The sequence below is a fragment of the Balaenoptera acutorostrata genome, chromosome 9 (genome assembly GCF_949987535.1).
Source record: "Balaenoptera acutorostrata chromosome 9, mBalAcu1.1, whole genome shotgun sequence".
Lineage (NCBI taxonomy): Eukaryota > Metazoa > Chordata > Mammalia > Artiodactyla > Balaenopteridae > Balaenoptera > Balaenoptera acutorostrata.
This window is the reverse complement of record NC_080072.1, coordinates 93,089,303-93,113,119: the sequence shown is the minus strand read 5'-3', so window position 1 is coordinate 93,113,119 and position 23,817 is coordinate 93,089,303. Positions and strand designations below refer to the sequence as shown.

At 42.6% G+C, this 23,817-nt stretch overlaps 1 protein-coding gene across 5 annotated transcripts in view; it reads right to left on the bottom strand.

Annotated features, from left to right (window-relative positions):
- EXPH5 (exophilin 5) overlaps positions 1 to 23,518 on the bottom strand; it is a 74,098-nt gene extending 50,580 nt beyond the window's left edge. For 2 of the 5 annotated variants that reach the window (XM_057553602.1, XM_057553603.1), the window contains exon 1: positions 23,202 to 23,518. In XM_057553602.1, the coding sequence (XP_057409585.1) occupies positions 23,202 to 23,280 (79 nt within the window). In that variant the 5' untranslated portion in view covers positions 23,281 to 23,518. Of the gene's footprint in view, positions 1 to 1,059; positions 1,137 to 23,201 lie in introns of those variants that run through there. The other 3 variants (XM_007172985.2, XM_057553604.1, XM_057553605.1) reach the window with 3 other exon arrangements.
- Between the last annotated feature and the right edge of the window lie 299 nt (positions 23,519 to 23,817).

Here is a 23,817-nt window from a genome sequence, read left to right as displayed (position 1 = left end):
TGGTATTTGCTTCAAAGTGTAGCTCACAGACCAGTCTGTGTGTTACTAAGTAGGGACTCAGGTTGGCCACTACGACTTGCCACAGAGCAGTGCTAGATGTTGTCTTCAGAGCACCTAGTTTTCTTGGTGGTTTGCCTCCTATTGCTCTTGCCTCTGTGGAAGTACAAAGAGAGGCATCATGTGGCCCGACCACACAGACACTATTGTCACAGATGCTCTCTGCATTATCTTCATCTTTTCCCACCCAGTTGCCTCAGACTGGCATAGTTGCGTAACATCATTGTCTGAGCTTATGTAAAGTTGCTGGGTCTGGATGGTGGGGACAATCAGATGGGTTCAAATCCCTTTGTTACTGTGGCTGATCAAATAACATCTATGTGTCTCATTTTCCTCATCTGTAAAACTTCACAACCAGACCCCAGGCTTACCTGTCTGGACTTGTTTCCCATTACCCTCTCATTTAAACCCTATGTACCAATCATGCCAAACTCTTTGCATGCTCTCTGGGCCTTTTTCCAAGTTTCTCTTTGGTTTGCAATGCACTTCCTTAAACAGTTTTTGGTCCCATGATTAACTCAGGGCTGACACTTAGCTAAAGGTTTGAAAAATGTTCTCTGAGTGAAAAAAAAAAAAAAAAAGATTCAATTAAACTATAATGAGAATTTAAATTTGTAAGAATGACTTGAAAGCACTAGGAAATTTAAGATCTAACAGTAGGAAAAGATACGTACAAAATAGCTGTGATATAACACAGGACATGATAGACCTCTAAAAGAAAAACAGATTCTCTATTCACAACACTTCTGAGTTAGTGCAGACCCCACAGGTTAAGGGCTCAGTCCCACAAAACTAACTCCACTTCAGACACCAACCTCAAGTCCAGACTTCTAGGACTTCGACTGACCGGCTGTAAATTGGGGGTTTCCATGACCCCCTCTTCAGGGTTGACAACTTATTAGAACAGCTCACAGAACCCAGGTAAATAGTTCACTTACTATTACCAATTTATTACAAAGGATATTTTAAAGGATACAAATAAATAGCCAGATGAAGAGATACCTATGACAAGATCCAGAAGGGTCCTGAGCACAGGAGCTTCTGTCCCCATGGAGTTTAGGATATGCCACCCTCTTGGCACGTAGAGGCATTCTTGTTCACCAACCCAGAAGTTCTCTGAACTTTGTTGTTTATTGTTTTTATGGAGGCTTCATTATGTAGGCATGACTAATTAAATAACCAGCCATTGGTGATTAAGGCTGGGGTGAAGTTAGGGGGTGGCTAAAATTTCCAGCCCTCTAATCACATGACTGGTTCCTCTGGCAACCAGCCCCCATCCTCCAAGAGTCACCGCATTAATGTAAACTCAGGTGGTTGAAAGGGGCTTATAATGAATAACAAAATATACTCCTCTTACCCCTCCCACTCAGGATATATTAAGGGCTTTAGAGGTTCTGTGCCAGGAACCTGGGATGAAGACCAAAACTATATATATTTCTTACTATATCAATCACATAATAGAAAACTGAGACTCTTACCAAGCCCAGCCAAGGCCCCACTGACTGTTCCCGGCCTGAGCCCCAGCGCCCACAAAACTGCCCCTACGTCCAGCAGAGACGGCAGCAGCCCCCTGGACCCAGGCAGCCCACAGCCCCGGAGACCTCAGCCCCCATCAACAGTGGGGACCCCCCCCAACCACCATACTGGAGTGATTCCAACTCAAAGGACACCCAGAGCCACCATCTGGTATCTGCCAGTTTTTCCAACTGACCTGTATCCTACCCAGCACCTCCCTCCCCCCCTTTCCCACAATTCATGACATCAAAACACCGGCTTTTCCCCTTTTTCCTTGAGACTCAGGAGGGCCAAAGCAACAGCCTTTTGCTTTTTTTCTCTCCCTTACCAAGGGTTAAAGGAAGGGATCCATCCTTATTGTTCAGAGGCACCAACTCCCTCCCCTAAATCAGGCTGAGAAGGAAACAGCCAGCTCTTACCTCCTCCTGGTTGTTTTTCTTTCCCACCCCAGTTTATTTTTTGTTTCCCCACTACCCCCTACCTCTGAAGCCATTTTATGAACTGTCATGTGCCACCTGAGCCTCCAGTAAAAACAAAAACAGGCTTTCCTGTTGGAAAAAAAAAAAAAGAAAAGAAAAGAAAACCGAGACTCTTGGTTTAAGATTAATTCTGGTTACGGGCTGGGAAAACATTCCTGAAGATGGGTCTTAAAGGCAGGGAGATAAGCCTTGTTAGCTCAGCATCTGAATCCACCATTGTTCCTCCCCAGTGAATGGTGGAATGGTTTGGAAAGTAGGTACAGGGTGTGTGTGTGTGTGTGTGTGTGTGCGCGCACGCGTGTGTATGCGTGTGTGTGCACACGTGCAGAGGGGGAATGCATGCAGGCCATCATTGGCAGAGAGTAATCTGAGCAAAGGAAGCGAAGTAGGAGAGTGAAGAACTTCATTTTGTTCTTGTTTTATTTTAAATGGTCATCGGAAGTTTATATTTGCTGGCCTTGCATCAAGGGAAATTGTCCAACTTTACTCGTGGAGGTCAACCATTATCCATTAATATTTTCAATACTGTCCTGGTCATTGGGTTATAAATAAGAATCCCAGAAACTCTGAAATTCTCTCAATTCTTTGGTACATATACACAGAAATTTCAACACTAAGATCATGCAAGTCTTCTGGAGGCTCCTATGCTCTTATGTAAAGAACAGGGCTTGGAGGGGAAGCCAAAGATTTCTTCTTGTGTTCTCATGCCTATCACTCACACAGCTGGTGACTGTTCCCTGCCTCAGCAGATTCAACTGAAAGCCTGAGATATGGAGAAAAGTGCCACATAACCCTTTAAGACACAGTGAATTTCTATTTTGTCAAAATGATTTTGTGCTGCTCTGCTATTTATCATTTGCAGAAAAATATATAAACAGCTAGCCTAAATCTCATTCTCTATGTGAAAGATTGCTAAAAATTAGTGAACATTTAGCAGAAGTTACTGAGGGTGAATAGATCTCTGGGGAGGATGAGGGAAACAATTCGGTTGACGGAATGCTCCAGCAAGCCAGCAGTTTTCCCACAATAAATAAACACGAGCTCTTTTCCTTAGGACTTTAGTTCCCAATATTGACATGAATAGCCTTCCTGAATTGAAGATTTACATATTCTAACTAGAAATTAAAGTTCAGTAAGTGTGTCATGTAGACTTGATTCAATGGAAGTGTTAAGAAGCCATACTTGGAAGTCATTCTCCCCTTAGCCGCCTTCCACTTACCCACATCCAACCACCCTTCAAGGCCAGTTTCTTTATGAAGTCTTTCCTAATAATTTCAGCTACCATCCGTCTTACTCTCATTCCAAAATCCTACTGTCTGTACTACCCATTAGGTACTTAGTCATGTGTAACTTTATAATATTATTTAAATTTTCAATTGTCCACCCAAATAGATTATAAATTTCTTGGGTTCTGCGCTTTGCATTTACCATAGAAGTTTGCATATACCATAGAAGTTTGCATAGCCCATAAAAAAAATAGTAGGTCCTCAAAATATTTGTCAATGATTTCTTATTTTAATAAAGATGAAAATATCACTAATCTTGATCCCCAAACATGTTGGGATTTAAGTACTCTACCATCATGCTAAACTTGGAAAGGTGTACCTTTTTCCTTTATCATCGTTCCTACTGAAGATACCATTCTCAGCCTCGCTGCTTTGAACCTAGAGGTATGCGTTCAACATATTCAGGCAAATTCTCAAATACCAGGGCCAGTGGTTTGCCAGGGGCTTCATCCTGGTGCACAGCATCTTATCTGATGGGTGCTGAGTAGCACAAGGTAGAATGATGGCTTTGCCTCTCTCTTCAGTGACTCTGGACAAGCTTCTGGACAAGATCCCCAATACCCTAGGCTGGTGGGTAGGGCACACAGAAGAGGGGATCCCCCGCTTGCTGAAGGTGAAATACATTTCTGCTGAGCCCAGAATGAAGAGAAGGGTGCTGCTGAAGAGCAGCTCACTGCCACTTCAGAGGGAAACAGCCACTTGAAATGAAATGTCTTGCTTTTTCTTTGGAAGGGGGGAAAAGGTGTTTTAATGATCAGTTGGTCTTAATTATTATTATTACTTTTTAATTATTTATTTATTATTTATTTTTGGCTGTGTTGGGTCTTCGTTTCTGTGCGAGGGCTTTCTCTAGTTGCGGCAAGCAGGGGCCACTCTTCATTGCGATGAGCGGGGCTCTCACTATCGCGGCCTCTCTTGTTGCGGAGCACAGGCTCCAGACGCGCAGGCTCAGTAGTTGTGGCTCACGGGCCTCGTTGCTCCGTGGCATGTGGGATCTTCCCAGACCAGGGCTCGAACCCGTGTCCCCTGCATTGGCAGGCGGATTCTCAACCACTGCGCCACCAGGGAAGCCCGGTCTTAATTATTTTTGCTTATAATAGGAGAGGGATAAAGCTCCTGACGGAAGTCCAGAGCTGAAAGGGAGGAAATGAAACCCGCTGCAGTTTCCTCTGGCAGGCGGGTCCTGTGGGCCAATCAGTCCCCTCCTCTCCTGTCAGGTGGCTGCTTTCAGCTTCTCCCCAGATGTCCTTTACCAGGCCCGTCTGGAGCTGGGGAACAAGTTTCAATCTCCCTAGTCAGAATTCTGCTTTGAAATCTGCTTACTCCTCCCTTCACCCCCAATCCCAGTGTCAGGCCTAAAATGAACTTAACTGCTAAGAGATAACATTCATCAAGAGATAACGTAATTTTTTTTTTTTTTTAAATCTTGTGTTGCTTTTTCTTTCAAATCTTATGTGGCCAATTTACTAGTTTTTATTTATTTATTTATTTATTTTTGGCTGTGTTGGGTCTTCGTCTCTGCGTGAGGGCTTTCTCCAGTTGTGGCAAGTGGGGGCCACTCTTCATCGCGGTGCGCGGGCCTCTCACTATCGCGGCCTCTCCTGTTGCAGAGCACAGGCTCCAGACGCGCAGGCTCAGCAATTGTGGCTCACGGGCTCAGTTGCTCCGCGGCATGTGGGATCCTCCCAGACCAGGGCTCGAACCCGTGTCCCCTGCATTGGCAGGCAGATTCTCAACCACTGCGCCACCAGGGAAGCCCCGAGATAACGTAATTTTTAAATGTTTACAAGTTGATGGATGGAGGAATTGTTGTCCTTTAACATTCATACATATTACCTCACCTGGGACTCACAAAGTGTAGAGGCCACTTGAATCTACCAGTTTCAGTGTAAACAGTAGGTCAAATACCAAAAACTCATCAAAGCCAGAAACCTGAGTTCATATGAACACTCCTTCCCCCTCCTCCTCCAGCCAATCAGCCACAAAGTCCTGCTAATTTAACTGTGCAAATATTTCTTGAATCTTTCCCCTTCTCTTCATCCCTAGTCAAGGCCCCTAAACGTATCTGTCTTCTAATCTGGGCTTCACCCTTCATACAGAGCCATCCACCTAAGAGGCAAATGTGACACTGTCACTCTGTTGCTCAGCATTTCAATGGCACCTCCTCACCCCCAGTTTGTACCCAGCCCTCTCTTGCAGGTCATTGGCTCTCACCCTGTATTCCAGTGCTAGCCACTGCTAATGGTGCTGCAACTCCAACAGGGTCTTTCACATCTTTGTGACTTATCTCCTCCTGCGAGTCTTCCCTGAGACCACACATGGGGTTAAATGATCTCTGTGTCCCTGTGTGCAACTACCTTATCACCTGCCCCATTATAGTGAATATACTGTTTTCAAATCCGTCTCCTTCACTACACTGAGAGATTGTGGAGAGCATTTTAGTATCTCTGGTACTAAGATCATGGTAGGATCTCATCTGTGAATAAATGAGTGTTTGTTACCTAACAGAAGTGTGGTTGAGTCAATATACTGGAAAAAAAATCTACCCTATGGGGCTTTCACTCTCAAGAGGAACACAGAGGTACCCGACTCTGACCCCTGATGCTGTGAGGTGATGGAAGGAGGGTCCTGAGGCAGTGACAGGTTCCCAAGACAGTTGCCTTAATGCTGCAAATGGAGAAGCTTGTCATATCTGGCAGGTCCAAGAGAAAGAGGTGAAATTGCAATGCTACCCCCCACACGTAACTTGGACGGTTGATTGACCTACAATAAAAAAAAACTCCTGATGATGACCTACCTCCCAGGAAGGAAGCCAAAGGAGTAGTGAGGACCTGGCTTACCTCCCCAAGAGACCCAGGCCCCTGGAGGTGTAGAATCTTCCGTCTTTAGGGGTTGCCACCTAGGAGTGCCTATAGTACCTCAGAGATGAAGCTCAGATGAGCTAAGAAGAGAAAAACATTTTAATCACTTTGATGATGAAACTGTAATTGTTTTGCAGCACTGTTTGGAAACTGTGACACTTACAACACTTAGTTGGCTTTCAGACACATGAAGATTGTTTATAATAAAAAAATTCACATTTACGTATCATTTTGTTCCCCTTGAACTCTGCTTAAGGATCTGGGAGGCCCGGAACAAGAGGTTACATGCTGACACATGGAGGAAGTGAAGCAAGCTGGGGAAGCAGCTGGAGCCAGAGCTCAGGGGAACTGGGTGTACGAGGTACGAGGCAGAGCTAGGTGAGCGGTGGTGCATGTGGCTTTGAAGGTGGAGACAGCTACCCTGGAAGAAATATGTTACTCATAAAGACTTTTGCCTGGATGGCAGCAGCAAAGCAATTAAACAGCTGTGGACAGACATGACCTAATGTACTGGCCTTTCCTGTTGTCTTTGGTGGAGCCGGTGCTACAGCCTAACCTACAGCTAAGAATGTTTGGTGGGGTGTGAGGTTGGGAGTTGCTGAGAATAGGGAAGAAACTGATGTCCTTGAGGAAGAAGAGGCACTAGCAAGCAGGCCGAGTGGAGGGATGGCCAGACGCTCCTGACATACTCCCCCACAGGGAAGGCCATGGTTAGCGGTCCCCTCAGCAAGCCCCAGTGATTTTTCTACTCTGAGGAGTGAAGTACCCAACACCAGCTACTTCGGGGACAACTTTCAGCAGACAGAGTTCTCCTTTGGCCTTTGGTGATCCTGAAGGGGACTGCAAAGTGTAAGCTCAAGTGCAAACACAGAGATTCAGCAACTCACGCCTGCCCTCAAGTGTGCACGATCCAAAAGTCATGCTTATCTACCTTATGGCCTCTGCAAGAAAGGAAGAGGACCACACATAAAATACACGACAGATATTTTAAAAATAGGCCGCAAAAAGTTCTGCAGTTTAAACACTTAAAAATGAAAAGAAAAACCTTTGTTGCCATCTGGGCTCTGACGCAATTTAAATCAAAATGCTGGCTTTTTTATGGGATTTATTTAAGACCCCTAGGACTTGCCTCAGGCCATCCGGGAGGCTTTGAGGATTCTGTCTGCAGCACTCCTCGGCCCCATGGTCACTCCTGCCTGTATCACAGCAGCACCTCAGCTCACTGAGGGGCTGCAGAACAGCAAGTGGCCGGCCTCAGAAAAAGGGGGTCTTGTCGCGAAGCTGTGTCACATGGACAGCACTTGGGTCTCACCTAGACTGTGAGTCTATCTGGTGTGGCTGTAGGGGTGAGGCTGACGGAGATCACAGGGGTCCCAAGCTGACCCCCACCCATCATAGCAACCTACGATCACAATCCACACATTCTCTCAACTGTTGTTTAACTCCCTTAAAGCTCAGGTATTAACTTCCCTTTGAATCCACACATTTCCACACACCTCCATCGCTTAGTGTCTGGATCAGTTCACCCGTAGAGCGACAGGACATGCTGCACAAGTGCCACAAGGGTCCAGAGTCCTGTGTTCTAGTCTCACATCCACCCTTGGGCGTTACTGTGGTCTTGAGGCATTTTGAGAAAAGAGAAAAATAAGGATAATAATATCTCATCTGGGAAAATAAGAAAATAATATCTGCTGTTCCTACTTTAAAGGATATTTGAGAGGATCCAGTGAACATGGTAAGCTTTAAAGTACGGCATATATTTAAAAAGTCACCAATCACATATTCCTGAATAATTACAGAATCATCAAAGAAAGAGATCTAATTCCTTTCTCTTTCTTTTGACCAACTTGTAGTGAAACCAGGCTGCTTTACCCTTTCAGAAGCTCTTTGGGCTTCCATGCTGTCCTTCTTTAGCTATGTCCTGTTTCCTCACGTTGAACATAACCACTCAACAGCCAATGTGAAGAACCTATGACTAGAATTCAGTTCAAGGAAGCGAGTTCACAGCCAGGATGTAATCAGCTCCTGGATATTACAGCATTTGTGTTTATGTGTAACCACACTAAGTGGGCAGTAGAACAAAATAAAAACAACAAGAAGTGAAAAGCAATTCTTACCGTTGTCAGACTAAACAGCTCTAGGGGCAGAAGGTCCTTTTGATCCTGCCAAGAAATTCTCAAGTGGGAAAGTACTAGAAACAAGGCTTTTTACATTTGTGTCAGGCATATCCCTCTCGGACTGTCCTTCACTAGCACTCCAGGCTTTCCCTTCCCAAACCACAGGGTTTCCTGAGAAATCAACAGTCCCTCAACTCATGTAAAGGAGTGGCCTATAGGAAAGATGTGACAGGCGAAGTCACAACCCAATGTCCAGGCAACCAAGATGGGATCCCTTACTGCATATTAGGTCATCTGGGAGCTTTAAAAAAAACACCCATATGCCCAACCTGATCACAGACCAATTTGGCTGGAATGTCAGGGTGGGGCATGGAATCGGGCATTTTGGGAGTTCCCCAGGTGGTTGTCATTTCAACCAGGGTTGAGAATCTCTGTCTTCGCAGAGCCTGCAGTCCAAGACTTGTCATCACAGAAGCCAAGCAGACACATCAAATGTATCTTAGTGCTCAGGTAGGCATACAGAAAGGAGAGGCAGTGTGAGTACAGAGAACCCAAGTGCAACCCCCTTCCTGGACAGGTGAATCTTAGTGCCTGCCAAGTCAATATTATATCATCTTGAGCTGAGCTGGATGGTCTACAGCCCCCGCTTAGAACATCCAGCAATAAGTTTGCCCTAGGAGGTGCTACAGATTGGATGCCTTATCCTAGGGCAGCCCATTCACAGGCTGGCTCTCGAGAGGCATCAGGTGACCTGGCCTAATGGCCATGAGCACCAGAATCGGACCAGAGAATGTATGAAGAGTCAGCCAGTTGAAAAATGCAGCAGCATGAAGTGAGGGAATCAAAGGCATCCTAGGAGAAGGACAGTGTGGGCTGTGACAGGCAAGCAGAGTAGCTGGTCCCTAGAGTCTTGGTTTCCCAAGTCCTTCAAATTCCCGATTCAGTCCACAGGTAACTCTTCTGCAAAGCCCTCTCTATCTAAAGTGCCCTGAGTGAGACTCTTCCTCTCCACCCAAAGACCCTGACTAACCTGAGCATGTTGGAGGCTGACCACGGCATAGGAAGAATATCCAGAAAGGTGGGGAGAAGCGGCAGCACAGGGAAGCAAGGGCAGAAGACGGCCACTCCCAAAAGGTGCTGAAGCAAGAGACAGAAACTGTAAAAGAGCAGAGTGAGCAAGGGCAATAAGTACAGGACAACTGGAAAGAAAACTCAAGACAATTTTCTGGCAGGGAAGCAAAGCCTTAGCAATATAAGACTGGGCAGTGAGAAAAAGTAGAATCTAAAGGACGACAGAAGAGGACAACAGGGATGGAAGGGAAAAGAGGACAAGAAACTGTCCCTTCCCTGCTCTGCTCTGTGCTGCTGGGAGATGACCCCTGTAAGCTGCATTTCCCAGGCTCTCACTACCAGTTAGATGCTTCCAGCTGGCTTCAGCCAGACGCTGGCGGGAGACTGGAGGGCTGGAAGGGAAAAGTCAGGGTATTTCTCCTCTTCCCCCTGCCTCATGCAGAACTTCTTGCAGTGATTGTCTCTCCCATGTCTCCAAATCCCCAGACAGGCCTGCCATGGTCCCAGTTTCTCATGGGGGACCCTAGCCTGTAGGGCTTGGCTAACACCACCTGCTCCCTTTTCCTCTCTAACCAGTGGTGTGCTAGAGCTGGCTTGTACTGGTTTACAAGAGCAGACTGTAAATATTCAGGAATTTTACAAGCTGTTTGTTAAACTGTTTCTAGCTTGAAATTAACCAATGCTACAAATCAAGGCTTTTTCTCCAGGACAACCAGTTATCAGCACACCACTGCCTCCAGGCTCCCAGCAGCTGCCAATCTCTGGTCAGCCTCACTGTCCCTTGATTGGTTTCTCTCCCTCTTTTTATCACCATGTAACTAACCAATTCACCGCACTACACTCTGTTTTAAATACCCAGTAGTTTCTGTTTTCCTGGTGCGACCCTGAGTGATAAGCAGTGATCTCCTGAAGAGTTTTACCTGTTCCCCTGTGAATGGTAAACATTAAACTCACAACATATGTGGTTTTAATTTTGTTTGCTTGTTTGTCTAGGAATCCTGTTAATCACTTACCCTTTTAAAGCAAATTAATTTTGTTATAAGTTAAAAACTTATACCCCCCTAATAAGGTATTTGTTTGACTAGGAAAAGAACCAGATCTAAATGACAACCAGGTCACTTGATGGATATCTCAGGATGAGATAATTGAGGTCTATCCTCAATTAGGTTTGCTACCTGTCATAGAAAATGGAAAGAGGAAGGAAACTGAAACACGATCCATTAACTATGTGCACTGATATATGTATAACAAACAATCACACTTCTCAGTACTAAAGCCTTTTCTCTGCAATTTCCTTCTTAGGTTTCAGGAAAGCTGATATTGCAGCATTTGCCTCATCAGTTCTTTGTTGTTGTTGATATTGTTTTGTTGTTCCATAGTCCTTTCTCTAAAAGGAATAATCATGGGCCCTAAAAGCAGATGGAAATAAGTGGTACCAGGACAATTTGCTAGTTATTTGGGAAAAAAATCAATTTATATAATTATCTTACCTTATAGGTAAAATACATATCTGATCAATTAAAAAGTTAAATTTTCAAAAAGATTTTAAAAACTAGAGGTAAATGTCGATCTAATTTCTAAATGGAAGAACTTTTTAATCTAAAAAACAAAAAGAAAAAAATTTAAACTTAGTACATTACATTATATAAATAGAAAAAAAAAAGCCTTTTCTCAGATAAATAGCAGTTAAGTGCAAACTGAAATCTGGGAAATATATTTGTAATAAGTAGGACAAAAGTCAATTTCCTTAATGTATAGAGAAATATATAAAGCAATAAAAAAACCCAAAACACACTGAGACTGTGTGTCAGATAGTGTTGTTTGCCTTCTAGAATCCATTCCCCCTAATTCCCCTCCTTTTTGGTTTTGCTGTGGGCAGCAAAGTGTGCAGTCCCAGGGGATGGATCACAAATGATTTAAGCCTAACATTTAAATCCTATTACTTGATTTCTCAATTCCCTTGCAGCAAAGGGTGGCTTTATGACCTGGTTCTGGTCAATGAGACATAAGGGGAAGTGTGCTGGGATAGCATTTGGCAAAGCTTTTACTTTCATAATAAAGGGGACAGATGCAGTTGGCTCCACCCTATCCCCTCTCTCCCTGCCTTGAACATGGATGTAATGTTTGGAGCAGTTGCAGCCATTTTTCATTGCAAAGATACCAACCTGACATCCTAAACCACTAAACCAGCTAGCAGTCGCCTACTTCTAGATATCTTGTTATGTCAGAAAACTTTATTCCCAAGTCATTAAAGTCATGATTAGACCTGTTATTTGTGACAACAAGCATTCTGAATATAAATTCTGAAATACAAATGGGCAAAGGTATAAAGAGATAATTCATAAATCATGAAATGTAAATAAATAGTAAACATATGAAAAAAAGTTCAAATTTATTATAACCACAGTGTCAGAAATTATTGATAAATCTATTATAAGCATTTTTTAGCCTACAAAATTAGCAAAGATAAAACATAATAATAATAATACGATCCAGGGCTGGGAAGGGCATGGTAAAATAGGAGGCTTTCTGCTGCAAGTCAAGTCAGTGTTTGGTAGAACATTTTTGAAGAGCAATTTGGTAACATGTATCACAAATTTAGAAAGTATTTATATTATAAATTAATGATTCTACATTGTGGAATTTACCTTAGGGACACACTTCAAATTGAATTAAGGATGTAAGCACAAATGTTTGTCCTGGTGTTATTTAACATAGTGTAACAGAGAAGAACAAACCTGACTCCATATTGAATCTACTCCTTTAGCTCTAACCTGTGTGCTCTGTTGCCTGTGCTTAGTCATGCTGGTTCTGAACCTTTTGTAAAAGAATGTTGCCTAGAGCCTGAAATATACAGGATAGCCCATTCTCAAGAACATTGTGACCAGACCTAAATGGACAGTTGCAAGAACAAAGAATTCTGGCACCAAGAAGTTTGCAACAACCAGCCACATCCCCTCCCCTTTTAGTATAAAAGAAGCCTGAATTCTAACTTGGGTGAGATGGTTCTTTGGGACACTAGTCCACCATCTTCCTGGTCTGCTGGCTTTCCGAATAAAGTCGCTATTCCTCGCCCCAACAACTCGTCTCTCAATGTATTGGCCTGTAGTGCAGCAAGCAGTATGAGCTTGGACTCGTTAACAACAGCAATGAGAAACAAAAGAATAAGAGAAAACTGAAGAACCTAAAATATTGGAATGATTAATTAAACTATAAAATGCATATAGCAGAATAGTATGCAGCCACAAAAAATAATGTTGACTAAGAGTCTTTAATTTGAAGGGGTTATTTTTATGTCAGATATTACACAAAAAAACAAAAATATACACAGTATAATCACAATTATATGAAAGTGAGTGTGGATGAAAACAGTTTTGATGATTCCTAGAAAGTTAAACCCAGAATTACCAAATGTCACAGTAATTCCACTCCTGGGTACATATCCAAAAGAACTGGGAACAGGTACTCAAAATCCTTGTAGATAAATGTTCATAGCAACACTATTCACAATAGCCAAAAGGTGGAAACAACCCAAATGTTTATGAAGAATGGATAAACAAATTGTGGTATGTACATACAATGCAATATCATTCAGTCATAAAAAAGAATGAAGTACAGACACATGCTACAAAGTAGATAAACCTCACAACATTATGCTAAGTAAAGCAGACACAAAAGGTTACGTATTATATGAAAGGTTCCATTTATATGAAATATCCAGAATAGGTAGATACATATAGACAGAAAGCTGATTGGTGGTTGCCAGCATTGGAGGGAGGCAGGAATGAAGAGTAACTTTTTAAAAAATTTATTTTATTGAAGTACAGTAGATTTACAGTGTTGTGTTAATTTCTGCTGTACAGCAAAGTGATTCAGTTATATATATATATATATATATACACACATATATATATTCTTTTTCATATTTTTTTCATTATGGTTTATCACAGGATATTGAATATAGTTGCCTGTGCTATATAGTAGGACCTTGTTGTTTATCCATTCTATATATAATAGTTTGCATCTGCTAATATCAAACTCCCAATCCATCCCTCCCCCACCCCTCTCCCTCTTGGCAACCAACCACAAGTCTGTTCTCTATGTCTGTGAGTCTGTTTCTGTTTCGTATTATCTACCTATCTAGTTCATTTGTGTCAAATTTTAGATTCCACATATAAGTGATATCATATGATATCTGTCTTTCAAAGAGTAACTACTTAATGTTTAATTTTGGGGTGATGAAAATGTTTCTAGCCTTGTGCCCAAATATCCCAACACCCTTTGTTGAAAAGACTATCCTTCATTGAATTGCTTTCATACCTTTGTAAAAAAATCAATTGGCTATATTTCGGGGGTCTATTTCTGGACTATATTCTGTTCCATTAAACTATATGTTTTTCCCTTCACAACTACTATGGTAGCTTGATTACTGTGACATTATAGTAAGTCTTAAAATCAAGTAGTGTGATTCTTTCAATTTTCTTCTTTTTTTCAAAATTGTTTTGTCTATTCAGTTCCTTTGTTTTTCATAAAATTGTTTAAAAATTAGATTTCTAACTGTTCATTGTTATTATATGGAAACACAGTAGATTTTTGTGTATTAATCTTGTATTCTACCACCTTGCTAAATTCACTTATTAGTTCTAGGATTTTTTGGGGGTAGTTTTTGGGGAGATTTTCTTTGTAGACAATCATGTCATCTGCAAATAGGGATAGTTTTATTTCTTCTTTTCTGATATGTATACCGTTCATTTCTTTGCCTTGCTAGGACCTCAAGTATGATGTTAAATAGGAACGGGAGGACTGATTGTACATCCTTGTCTTGTTCTCAATCTTAAGGGAAAAGCAGTCTTTCACTACCAGGTATGATGTTAGCTATAAGTTTTTTGTAGATGCCTTTTATTAGGTTCTATTTCTTCCTTGCCAAGAGGTTTTATCATGGCTTTTTCTGCATCAACTGATATGATCATGTATTTTTCTTCTTTAGACTGTTGATATAGTGGTTTACAGTAATTTATTTAAAAACATTGAACCAGCCTTACTGTTATGTATTAAACTGTGTCCTCCAAAAAAGATAAGTTGGAGTCCTAACCCCTAGTATCTCAGAATATGACCTTATTTGGAGATAAGGTCTTTACAAAGGTAATCAAGATAAAATGAGGTCATTAGGGTGGGCTCTAATTCAGTATGATTGGTGTCCTTATGAAAAGGGCAAAATTTGGACAGCAGAGGCAGACATGCATACAGGGAGAATGCCATGTGAGGACTGGAGTTACACTGCCACCAGCGCAGGAACTACCACAAGTTAGGAGAGGCCTGGAACAGATTCTTCCCAAGTGCCTTCAGAGGGAGCATGGCCTTTCTTGATACCTGGAGGACGGATCTTTTCAACAGATCTGGAGAACAGAGCAGTGGTTGCCAGGTTACTCTCTCCCCACCCCAGATCAGACCCCTCCCTCCTTCAACTGCCATTAAATGCATTGTTTTAAAATTGAAACCAAGGCAAACTTGATATAAATATAAAACACCACAACTTTTCTTTGGAAAGTGGGGAGTTTGGTGGTCACTGTAGCCCCCAATTTCCTCTTTCATCATTAGAAAGTCTAACACACAGAGGAATGAGGAAGCTGGCTCCTGTGGTATGCCAAGTTGATATTTTGAGTACAGCCTTTAATTAGGGCTATTGGCAATGCCAATAAGGAAATATTCCTGAGCAGGAGAGTGAAGTGAGCCTAGGCTCTCAATATTATGGCCTGTGCAGTAACTAACTGCAGAAAAACAGACCTGAATTGCTTCAGCAAGGCTCTTAGCAAACTGGTTCTCAGTTTTAAAACCCAAATGTGCTAACAGGAAGAAAAATATTTTCTGATTAACCTTAATCTGACCTTCTTTGTCCTTCATATGGTTTCCCCAGATCTATCCTTCCCTCACTTTGTACTCCCTCACAGAAGTAAGTTAAAGTCCACTTAATTAGGAACTGAGTAGCTACTAGGTGTGTGAGGCTCTCCATCCCTAAGATAATCCTTGACCACAAAGAATTTGAGATTGATGGAGAGAAACCAACTTACCCATAAATACATTAACATTACAAAATGTATAAAACATTATAAAGGTCAGAAAAATATTCAGATATTTTTAAGACAAATATTTTAAAAGTCATATTTATGAAGGAAAAAGAGTTATTTTGCATTTCTTTATTATCAAAAGAAATAATCACTAAAAAATAATCCGTGATAATTTTAAGGAATAAAATAATAGTAAAATGGTTAGAGTTCCTTTAAATATCACATCCAAGAGATAACCATCTTAACAGTTTATAGTATATCCTTACAAAATGCATATATGCTTTTTAAAAAAAACAAACAGTGATAAAAGAAAATTTCACATATTGAGGTACAGGGAAGTCATTCTGGCTTATACATGAGTAAACTTGAATTTTGTGCTAACTAAAACAGCCTGTGTGTACATACATTGTACATCTGCTTTAATTATTAAAGAAAAGGACACAGTGACCAGAAGTAAAGAATGTCCATGTTAAAAGTAAAGATTAAATGCCTCCCTTCCTGGGACACCAATGCTGGTTCTCCTTTGATAATAAGACTCCCTTCCCAGGTGCCAAGGCTGTACTGACTCACTGTGTATGTGCTGATCTGTTGTTTTTTTTTTTTAAACCTCAAAGGAATGTATCCATGACTTGTTTGATGTTCTTTGTTCTGACAAGATATAAAACTGTGCTGAAAACCATGCTTCTCCAGAGAAGTTCTTCAGAGTAATCTGAGAGGCTGTCTTCTGGGCTATAGTCCTCAGTTTGGCTCAAATAAAACTCTTTTCTATTCCTGTTATAGATTGTTTATTGATTATTTTCCTTGACAACAGTTACCTGCAATTTTTCCTATATATGGCGAATACTATTAGTGGTCCCCCAATATCCATTATGTCCTTTACCTTAATAATAATACTCCCAATTTTTAGTAAGGGCACGTTACCTAGAATTGTATGTTTTCTATTTTCATGGTCAGTGAATAGCAAGAGCTCTAAAGTGAAAACATCTCAGTGCTGGTCCTATTACAAGCTAGACGGGCAATGTGAGGGTAATCACTTCAACTTCATTGTAGGAGGCAACACTGCACAATGATTAAGTGCTGATGGAGTTCATAAATCCAGTGCTTCTTAGCAATATAATCTCACTCAAGTTACTTACCCTCCCTAAACCTTCTCTGTAGAATGGGGATTAAAAATATCCCTTAATTCACCAGATTGTTGTAGAAATAATTAAAGGAGATAACCCACATGAAGAGTTTAGCACAGAGCAAGTGCTCAATAAATAAGAGCTATTATTACTGTTGCTGTTGTTGTTATCTTTTGAAAAAAATACCTGCTTTATCAGATTAGGATGAGGATAAAAACTAACTTTAAGAGCTAAAAGAGTTATAATAATGTCACAAAACCTAATGAGGACACTAATCCCCAACCTTGGGATATGGAACTATATAATATTATAGTAGTTCCACATGTATTGCCCATGGAGACCAATCCAAGGAGTAACTAGCCAGGAGAATTTGTCTGAGAGAAAGCTCTCCCCTCAGTTTAAAGGAATTAACTAAATTGGATGTTACTGAAAAGTGCAGACACCTCAGAGATCCATGATATTGATCCCATTCCTTGTTATATTATCAGAACACTCCAGCCTATAGGGCACTCTTGTGACCTCCAGGCAGTTCTCACAGCCCCTTCCCCAGCCACGCAGGGCTCCATGAGGGCAAGCTACATTTATATGAAGTCTTCATCTTAGAGGACTTATCACCAACCAAAAACTTTCATAGACTAAAGCCATTGGGGCAGAATTTCTTTGCTGTATCCTCAGGGCCAACACAGTGTCTGGCACAGAGTAGATGCCCAATAAACAAGCATCCAAAGTTTCTTGAATGTCTATCCTAGCCAGAGGCAAATTTCACCAGCTTGGAAGAGGAGAGGGCAGGCAGAAAGCCTAGGAGACACAGGAGACTTGTGTATCTGGCTTTTAATCTCTGCAGGATGTTGCAGTTTCCACCAGCTACCGATCACTTCACTACTTTGATATACACAGTCCCCCTCAGGACTGAGCAACAGCTCAAGTACACTAGTGTAAATCAATCGAAACAGCTAAGTTCTAGAAAACCCTCCTGGGCTGCAATCTTGCCACTGAGCAAAGATAGTCTAAATCTAGACATGCCATTTTTCAACTTAATTACACCTGGTGCTGTAACATCTTATACTTTATAAGTTTTCTGCAATAGGAAAAATAAACATTTTTGATTTATTGATATCTCTTCTGTGAGCTTGACTAGTTGATATAATCTCTTGGTACTTTCTATTTCAGTCACACTTATGAGATGGGGGTGGTGGGGGTGATAGGTAGGTAGCTGTGTTTTTCAAAGACTTGTAAAAAGTAAGATGCTTTTCAGATTTTATTCCATCTATCTATCTATCTATCTATCTATCTATCTATCTATCTATCATCTATAGTATTTGTGTATATATATGTATACATACACACATATATATTTCCTCCAAGGTGTGCTAGAAGTAGTAAGGGGGGGGGCTTCCCTGGTGGCGCAGTGGTTGAGAATCTGCCTGCCAATGCAGGGGACACGGGTTCGAGCCCTGGTCCGGGAGGATCCCACATGCCACGGAGCAACTGGGCCCATGAGCCACAACTACTGAGCCTGCGTGTCTGGAGCCTGTGCTCCACAAGAGAGGCCACGACAGTGAGAGGCCCGCGCATCGCAATGAATAGTGGCCCCCGCTCGCCGCAACTGGAGAAAGCCCTCGCACAGAAACGAAGACCCAACACAGCCATAAATAAATAAATAAATAAATAAATAAATAAATAAACAAAAGTAATTAAATAAATGCACTCACCCATTATTTAAAAAAAAAAAAAGAAGTAGTAAGGGGTAATTTTTCACCTGCCAATCATGATTCAAACTCTCAGCCATTTTTCTTTACTGCAGCTAGAACCACAGACTGTACAAGGCCTAAAAAGTCACACCCAAGTGAATACTTCCAGGCAAAATCCTTTCCACAATCCAAAAAGAAGCGTAACTGACAGATTGGAATTTAAGTATTTCCCTTTCTTTAACTGGCTCTCAGAGAATTTCTGTAGCTCAGATCCCAGACTGACAGGACAGAAGAGGATAAATGTAACAGAGAAAGGTTCAAAGGAGGGAGAAAGGAGGGTTCAAAGGAGGGAGAAATCCCATGTAACTGGGCAGAGGGTATTGGGGGATGAGAAGAAGGTGAAACAAACAGAGACTGAGAAGTGGGAAGAGAAGGTGGGACAGCAGAAGCCTCTGACTCCAGCCAGTGCAGACCATTAATTCCTTCATCAAGTATTTACAGGGGGCCTATACAGACAGAAACCTTGTGACCCGGGTCTCCCTCTCCTCTAAGCCATGAAATCCTACACCTTTCCCCTCATCTGCCTTCCCAGAGCCTTAGGAGGAAGCATGTGCCCAGCATTCCTGCCCAGACTACCAAGTGTCCTTACCCCCAGGTCTGATTTCCCATCTTGGCAGTGTTGGGTTTGAGGGCAGGAGAGCCCAGCCCCCAGCTGTCAGGGCAAGCCCATGCCTTTCAGCACACATTTACTGACTGTTCACCATGGGCCAGGAGCTGCAGCAGGCCCTAGAGATTCACGGAAAGGAGAAGCACAGATTTTTGCTATTTTCTCCTAGTTGCTATGCACATGCCCAGATGCCCAGAAGAAACTGAAATAATAACATAAGCACTATTTTGTGTTCTGCTTTTTCACAGAACAGTGCCTTGTACACATTTTTCCACAGTTGCATCCATGACAAGCTTGAGGTGTCTACAAAACCAAGGTAGTCAGAAATATAGAACTAAAATATCATATTGGATGGGACATAATGATGTCTTCATAATTGTCCTTTGTAATGACTGCACTTTTACTTAGATTTGAAATTTCCCACTATTTTGCTATTATAGGTAACACTGCAATATCTGAGAGTATATGTCTTATTTTTCCTCTACTAAATTGTTTCCTCAGGGAAAAATATGGTATAGTGGAAAGAATACAGGTTTTTAGAGCCAGATAGATTTGGGTTCAAATTCTAGTTCTGCCACTTACGAGCTGTGTGACCTTGGGCAAGTTCCTTAACCTTGATAAATTTCAGTTTCTCTTCTGTACAAAGTCATTAATAATACTCACCCCATGGGCTTCCGTGGTGGCACAGTGGTTGAGAATCTGCCTGCCAATGCAGGGGACACGGGTTCGAGCCCTGGTCTGGGAGGAACCCACATGCCGCGGAACAACCGGGCCCGTGAGCCACAACTACTGAGCTTGCGCGTCTGGAGCCTGTGCTCCGCAACAAGAGAGGCCGCGATGGTAAGAGGTCCGCGCGCCGCGATGAAGAGTAGCCCCCGCTCGCCGCAACTAGAGAAAGCCCTCACACAGAAACGAAGACCCAACACAGCCATAAATAAATTAATTAATTAATTAAAAACAATAATAATACTCACCCCAAGGGATGGTTGTGAGGCAATGCTGATGGATAAAATAATTTTGAGATGGATCTGGATTTGAATTCTAGCTCTGCTGTTTAACTTGAACAAGATACTCAACATTTTTAAGCTGTTTCCTTCTCTGTGGAATGGAAATTAAAGTGTGTACCTAACGAGGTTATTGAGAGGATTAATTAAATATATATAACATGTTTAATACAGTGCCTAGTATACAGTAAGGGACCAATAAATGTTAGCAATTATTATTATCACAGTAATTACTATTATTGCTTAAAAAGGCAGCACTTAATAAATGTTGGTGTGGTCATTTTCTCCACCTCAATCTCCTACTAATGAGTAACATTCAAGAACTGGATGACTGGGTGAAGGGCAAGTCATATCTTCACAGGTGTTGCAGTATTGTTCACCAAAAGGATGATATTCAACTTACAATGCCACTAACGACATGCAGAATCTATCCATTTCACTTCAACCCTCACCAAGTCTTTTCAGTTATTTTTAAAGGTGCAGTATGATATCTTGAGGTTTCTTTGATTTTCTTTCTTTTTTTTTTCTTACTGTTAGGGTGAACATTTTCCCATATGTTTTGTTTACTGTTTGGATATCTTCTACTGTGAATGATTTCTTTCTATCTTTGCTTATTCATCAGTTTGAATCTTGGTGTTTTTCTTAAAAATCTGAATAAAGTCTTCATATATTGGAAACATTATAGTATTTAATGTGAATACTTTCCCAGTAAGCTGGAGCCAGAGAGTTCTGGTACTGATGAAGGAAGATCAGGGGAAGCTCATTTCTACAGGTGGGGCTATGGTCTCCTGCATGGTGAACTCAGCTAGTTCTGTGCTGTTAACATCCACCTCTGGACACCTCTGGCCTTGCATGATACTGTAGTTCTATATTTCTAACTGTAGGATACTTCTTCTTCTTAGTTGTCTTGTAGACAGCTCAAGCCTATCATAGATAGGCCCTAACCAGCAAACCTTCCAAGCTTCTGCATTTAGTCCCTTCCCTTTTTGTCCTAATTAAGAGATTTGAAGACTCTTTCTCAGTATAGTAAAAAGGCCTCTGAGAGTCTCTTACACATCACTGTTGTATTTTTTTCTCAAATAATACTCTTGATTTATAAGTCACGTGTCTTGACTTGATCAGGAAAATAGGATGATCAAAAATGAACAGAAGAGCTAAGTTGGCATGTCATCTCAGGCCTTTTCTGCATGCCAGTATCTGCTTCTAAAACCAATGCATGTGAGCTGGTGAGCAGAGCAATCCCATGGAGACTGCTATCCAGGGACAGGTATTTGATAGTGAGACACAGGAATCAACCAGGGGAAAATAAAGTACTAGAAATAATTGCCTTGAGCATTTGGCTCGGGTGTCCGCTTTCCTTAAGTTATTTTTATATTTTAGTGGTGACATTTAAAAAATTGCTGGGGTAATTATTTTTCAAAGTTTGTTTAATAGTTAACAGTATTGATTTTTTTTTTTCTACTTCAGACCTTTATTAAACAGATTTTTTAAAAAACAAAGCAGGAAAAAAAAGCTGTGCCCGAGTAAATAATCTTAATTATTTTAAATTTCCTCTCCGATAATGCCAATATTCCTATCATATAACAGTACTGATTTTTGTCTTAGCATTATGGCTTTTTTTGCTGATGCTCCAGTTAGGATATGAGTGCCTTGAAATCAGAAAATGTGTTTTAGCCTTCCTTCTAAGGCCTAGCCCAATGGCCTTTGCCCCCTAAGTGTAGTTCCCCCTAAAGTCAGCTGCCACGGGCACCATGAGCTGCTATAGAGAAAACACAACAAGGCAAGCATGCAATTCTAAAGCTCTCCTTCCCAACATTGGGTGTGCCTGTGTACATTGCATGTGCATACGTGTGGGCACATGCTCCTGGGTGTATGTGGGTGTGGACATACTGTGCTCACGAGGGCACATTTCTGCATAGTTTGAAGAAATGATGGAGCCTATTTTTCTAAAGGCAGAGTATGATGGTGTGAAATACACATCCTCAAACTTCAAATATTCATTTCTCCCCACAAGAGTCATATCTGGGGGGTGGGGGGTGGGGAGTGAAGACAGGGCTTTAGGCCCAGTGTATTTTAATCGCTTCTACAAAACCAGCTAGGGTTTCCCTATGTGAAGAGTATCTTTGGAGGTTTTTTTCCTGGGGGATTGGGTGGTGGTGGGGGTAAGTGGGATGCCTGGAAGGAAGTGGAAACATAGAACTTAGATCACCAAGAAGTTGTTCACAAACAAAATGGCTTTCTAAATTCCATCAGTGCCACACTTTCTGGTCTGAGAGTGATGCCCTAAATTTTCTTCCACAGTCCACTGGAGAAGGCCTTGGGTGGGTTTATTCCAGGATTGGTGAGAAAGTCTTTAATTCATTCCAGGACTTATCCCACACTTCCCCAGCAGAAAAACTGGTTACTTTACATCTCAGGCAATGGTCTCTGGATTTCATTCCCTGGTAACTAATCCCTCACCTACAACACTGTATAGTAAGGTCAAGGGGGAAATTCCACAGCAACTTCTTCCCCAAGCGCCACAGGCAAGGGGATCGAACCATTCTAGCCGCCCCACGCGGCCCAGTCCCAGCTGGGTCCATTCCACACAATTAGGCAAGTTCCTCGAACTCCAGCCCTTGCGGTGGGAAACACTTAGCCTCCAGTGAGGTGCCAGCTCTCCCGGGCCTCGCTGACTGCCCGCGTGGGGTGGAGAGGGAGGTTCCTCTGGGGCAGAGGAAGAGTTTGTTGTGCGAGAGTGGACGACCCGGAGGCCTCTGTACGCACGTGGATGCGCGCGGGGCAGGACTGCGCTCCCCACCCCATTTCATGGGCCCACCTGGCCCACGCCACGTGGCGGCCTAGGAGACACCCGAGAGACCCGCCACCCAGCCCGGACCCCCTGCGGCGATTGCCGCCCACGTGTCCCGGTCTGGGGCCGGGGCCGCCGCGCGGGACCCGCTCTGAGAAGAAACGCGCCAAGGCACGCTCCCGCGCGGCGAGGATAGGAGCGCGCCCTACGCTGCGGGCCCTGAGCTCGCAGACGAGCCTGCCCGGAAGGCCGTGTCTGCACCAGCAGCGCCTCCCAAAGTTCTCAAGAGAGACTCACTGCAGATTTCCCCCTGCCGGGCCGCGCGCTCCTGGCGGATGTGGAACGTCCCCGAACCTCGGACAGGTGCCCCGCAAAAGCTCGGCCCCTTCCTCCGCTCACGCCGGGCTCGGGGGACGCCGCGGACGCCCCCCACTGTGGCCCAGACCCAGGGGAAAAAGGAATTAGCTCTGTACCTGATCCTGTCCTTCTCTGCCCTCTGTAGCTCCTCTTTTCTTTCCAGCACCTGAAGGATCTTCCTGGCTTTTTCTTCATTTAGGAAACTGAAATCAAACCCCTGAGGAACTTTCGTCGTATCCTCTACTGTGTGTGAATTACACTTAAGCTCTTTGGCGCTTCCTGATACAATGACATTTTTCAAGCTATAGAAGACCAGTTTCAGGAACTTGATCCATAGCCAATGATAAGTCCGCCCGTTTGAAAATCTAAAACCACAAACCTAGGGAACAGCCCACACCTACAGGGCTCATTTTGAAAACACCTCAATGACATATTTCTCTCAGCCTATCCAACCGGGATGCAAAATGAACGGTTGAAGGGAGAGAGGGAACCAATCCCATTCCAAAGGGGCGGGCCCTTCCACGCTCCTCCCTTCCGTCCCCTACCCCCTATCAGACTTGTTAGACGATCCTACGTAATTTTACCCCTAAGTGAGGCAGAGGCTTCAGTATTGGCTCCAGCGTATTTATTTTGGCTGTTGTTTGCCCACAAAACTTGAACTTGACTAGCAGGAGTGAAAAGGCGACAGTTTCACGACTAATCCTCCTTTCCAAAGAAGAGCCCATAGGAAAT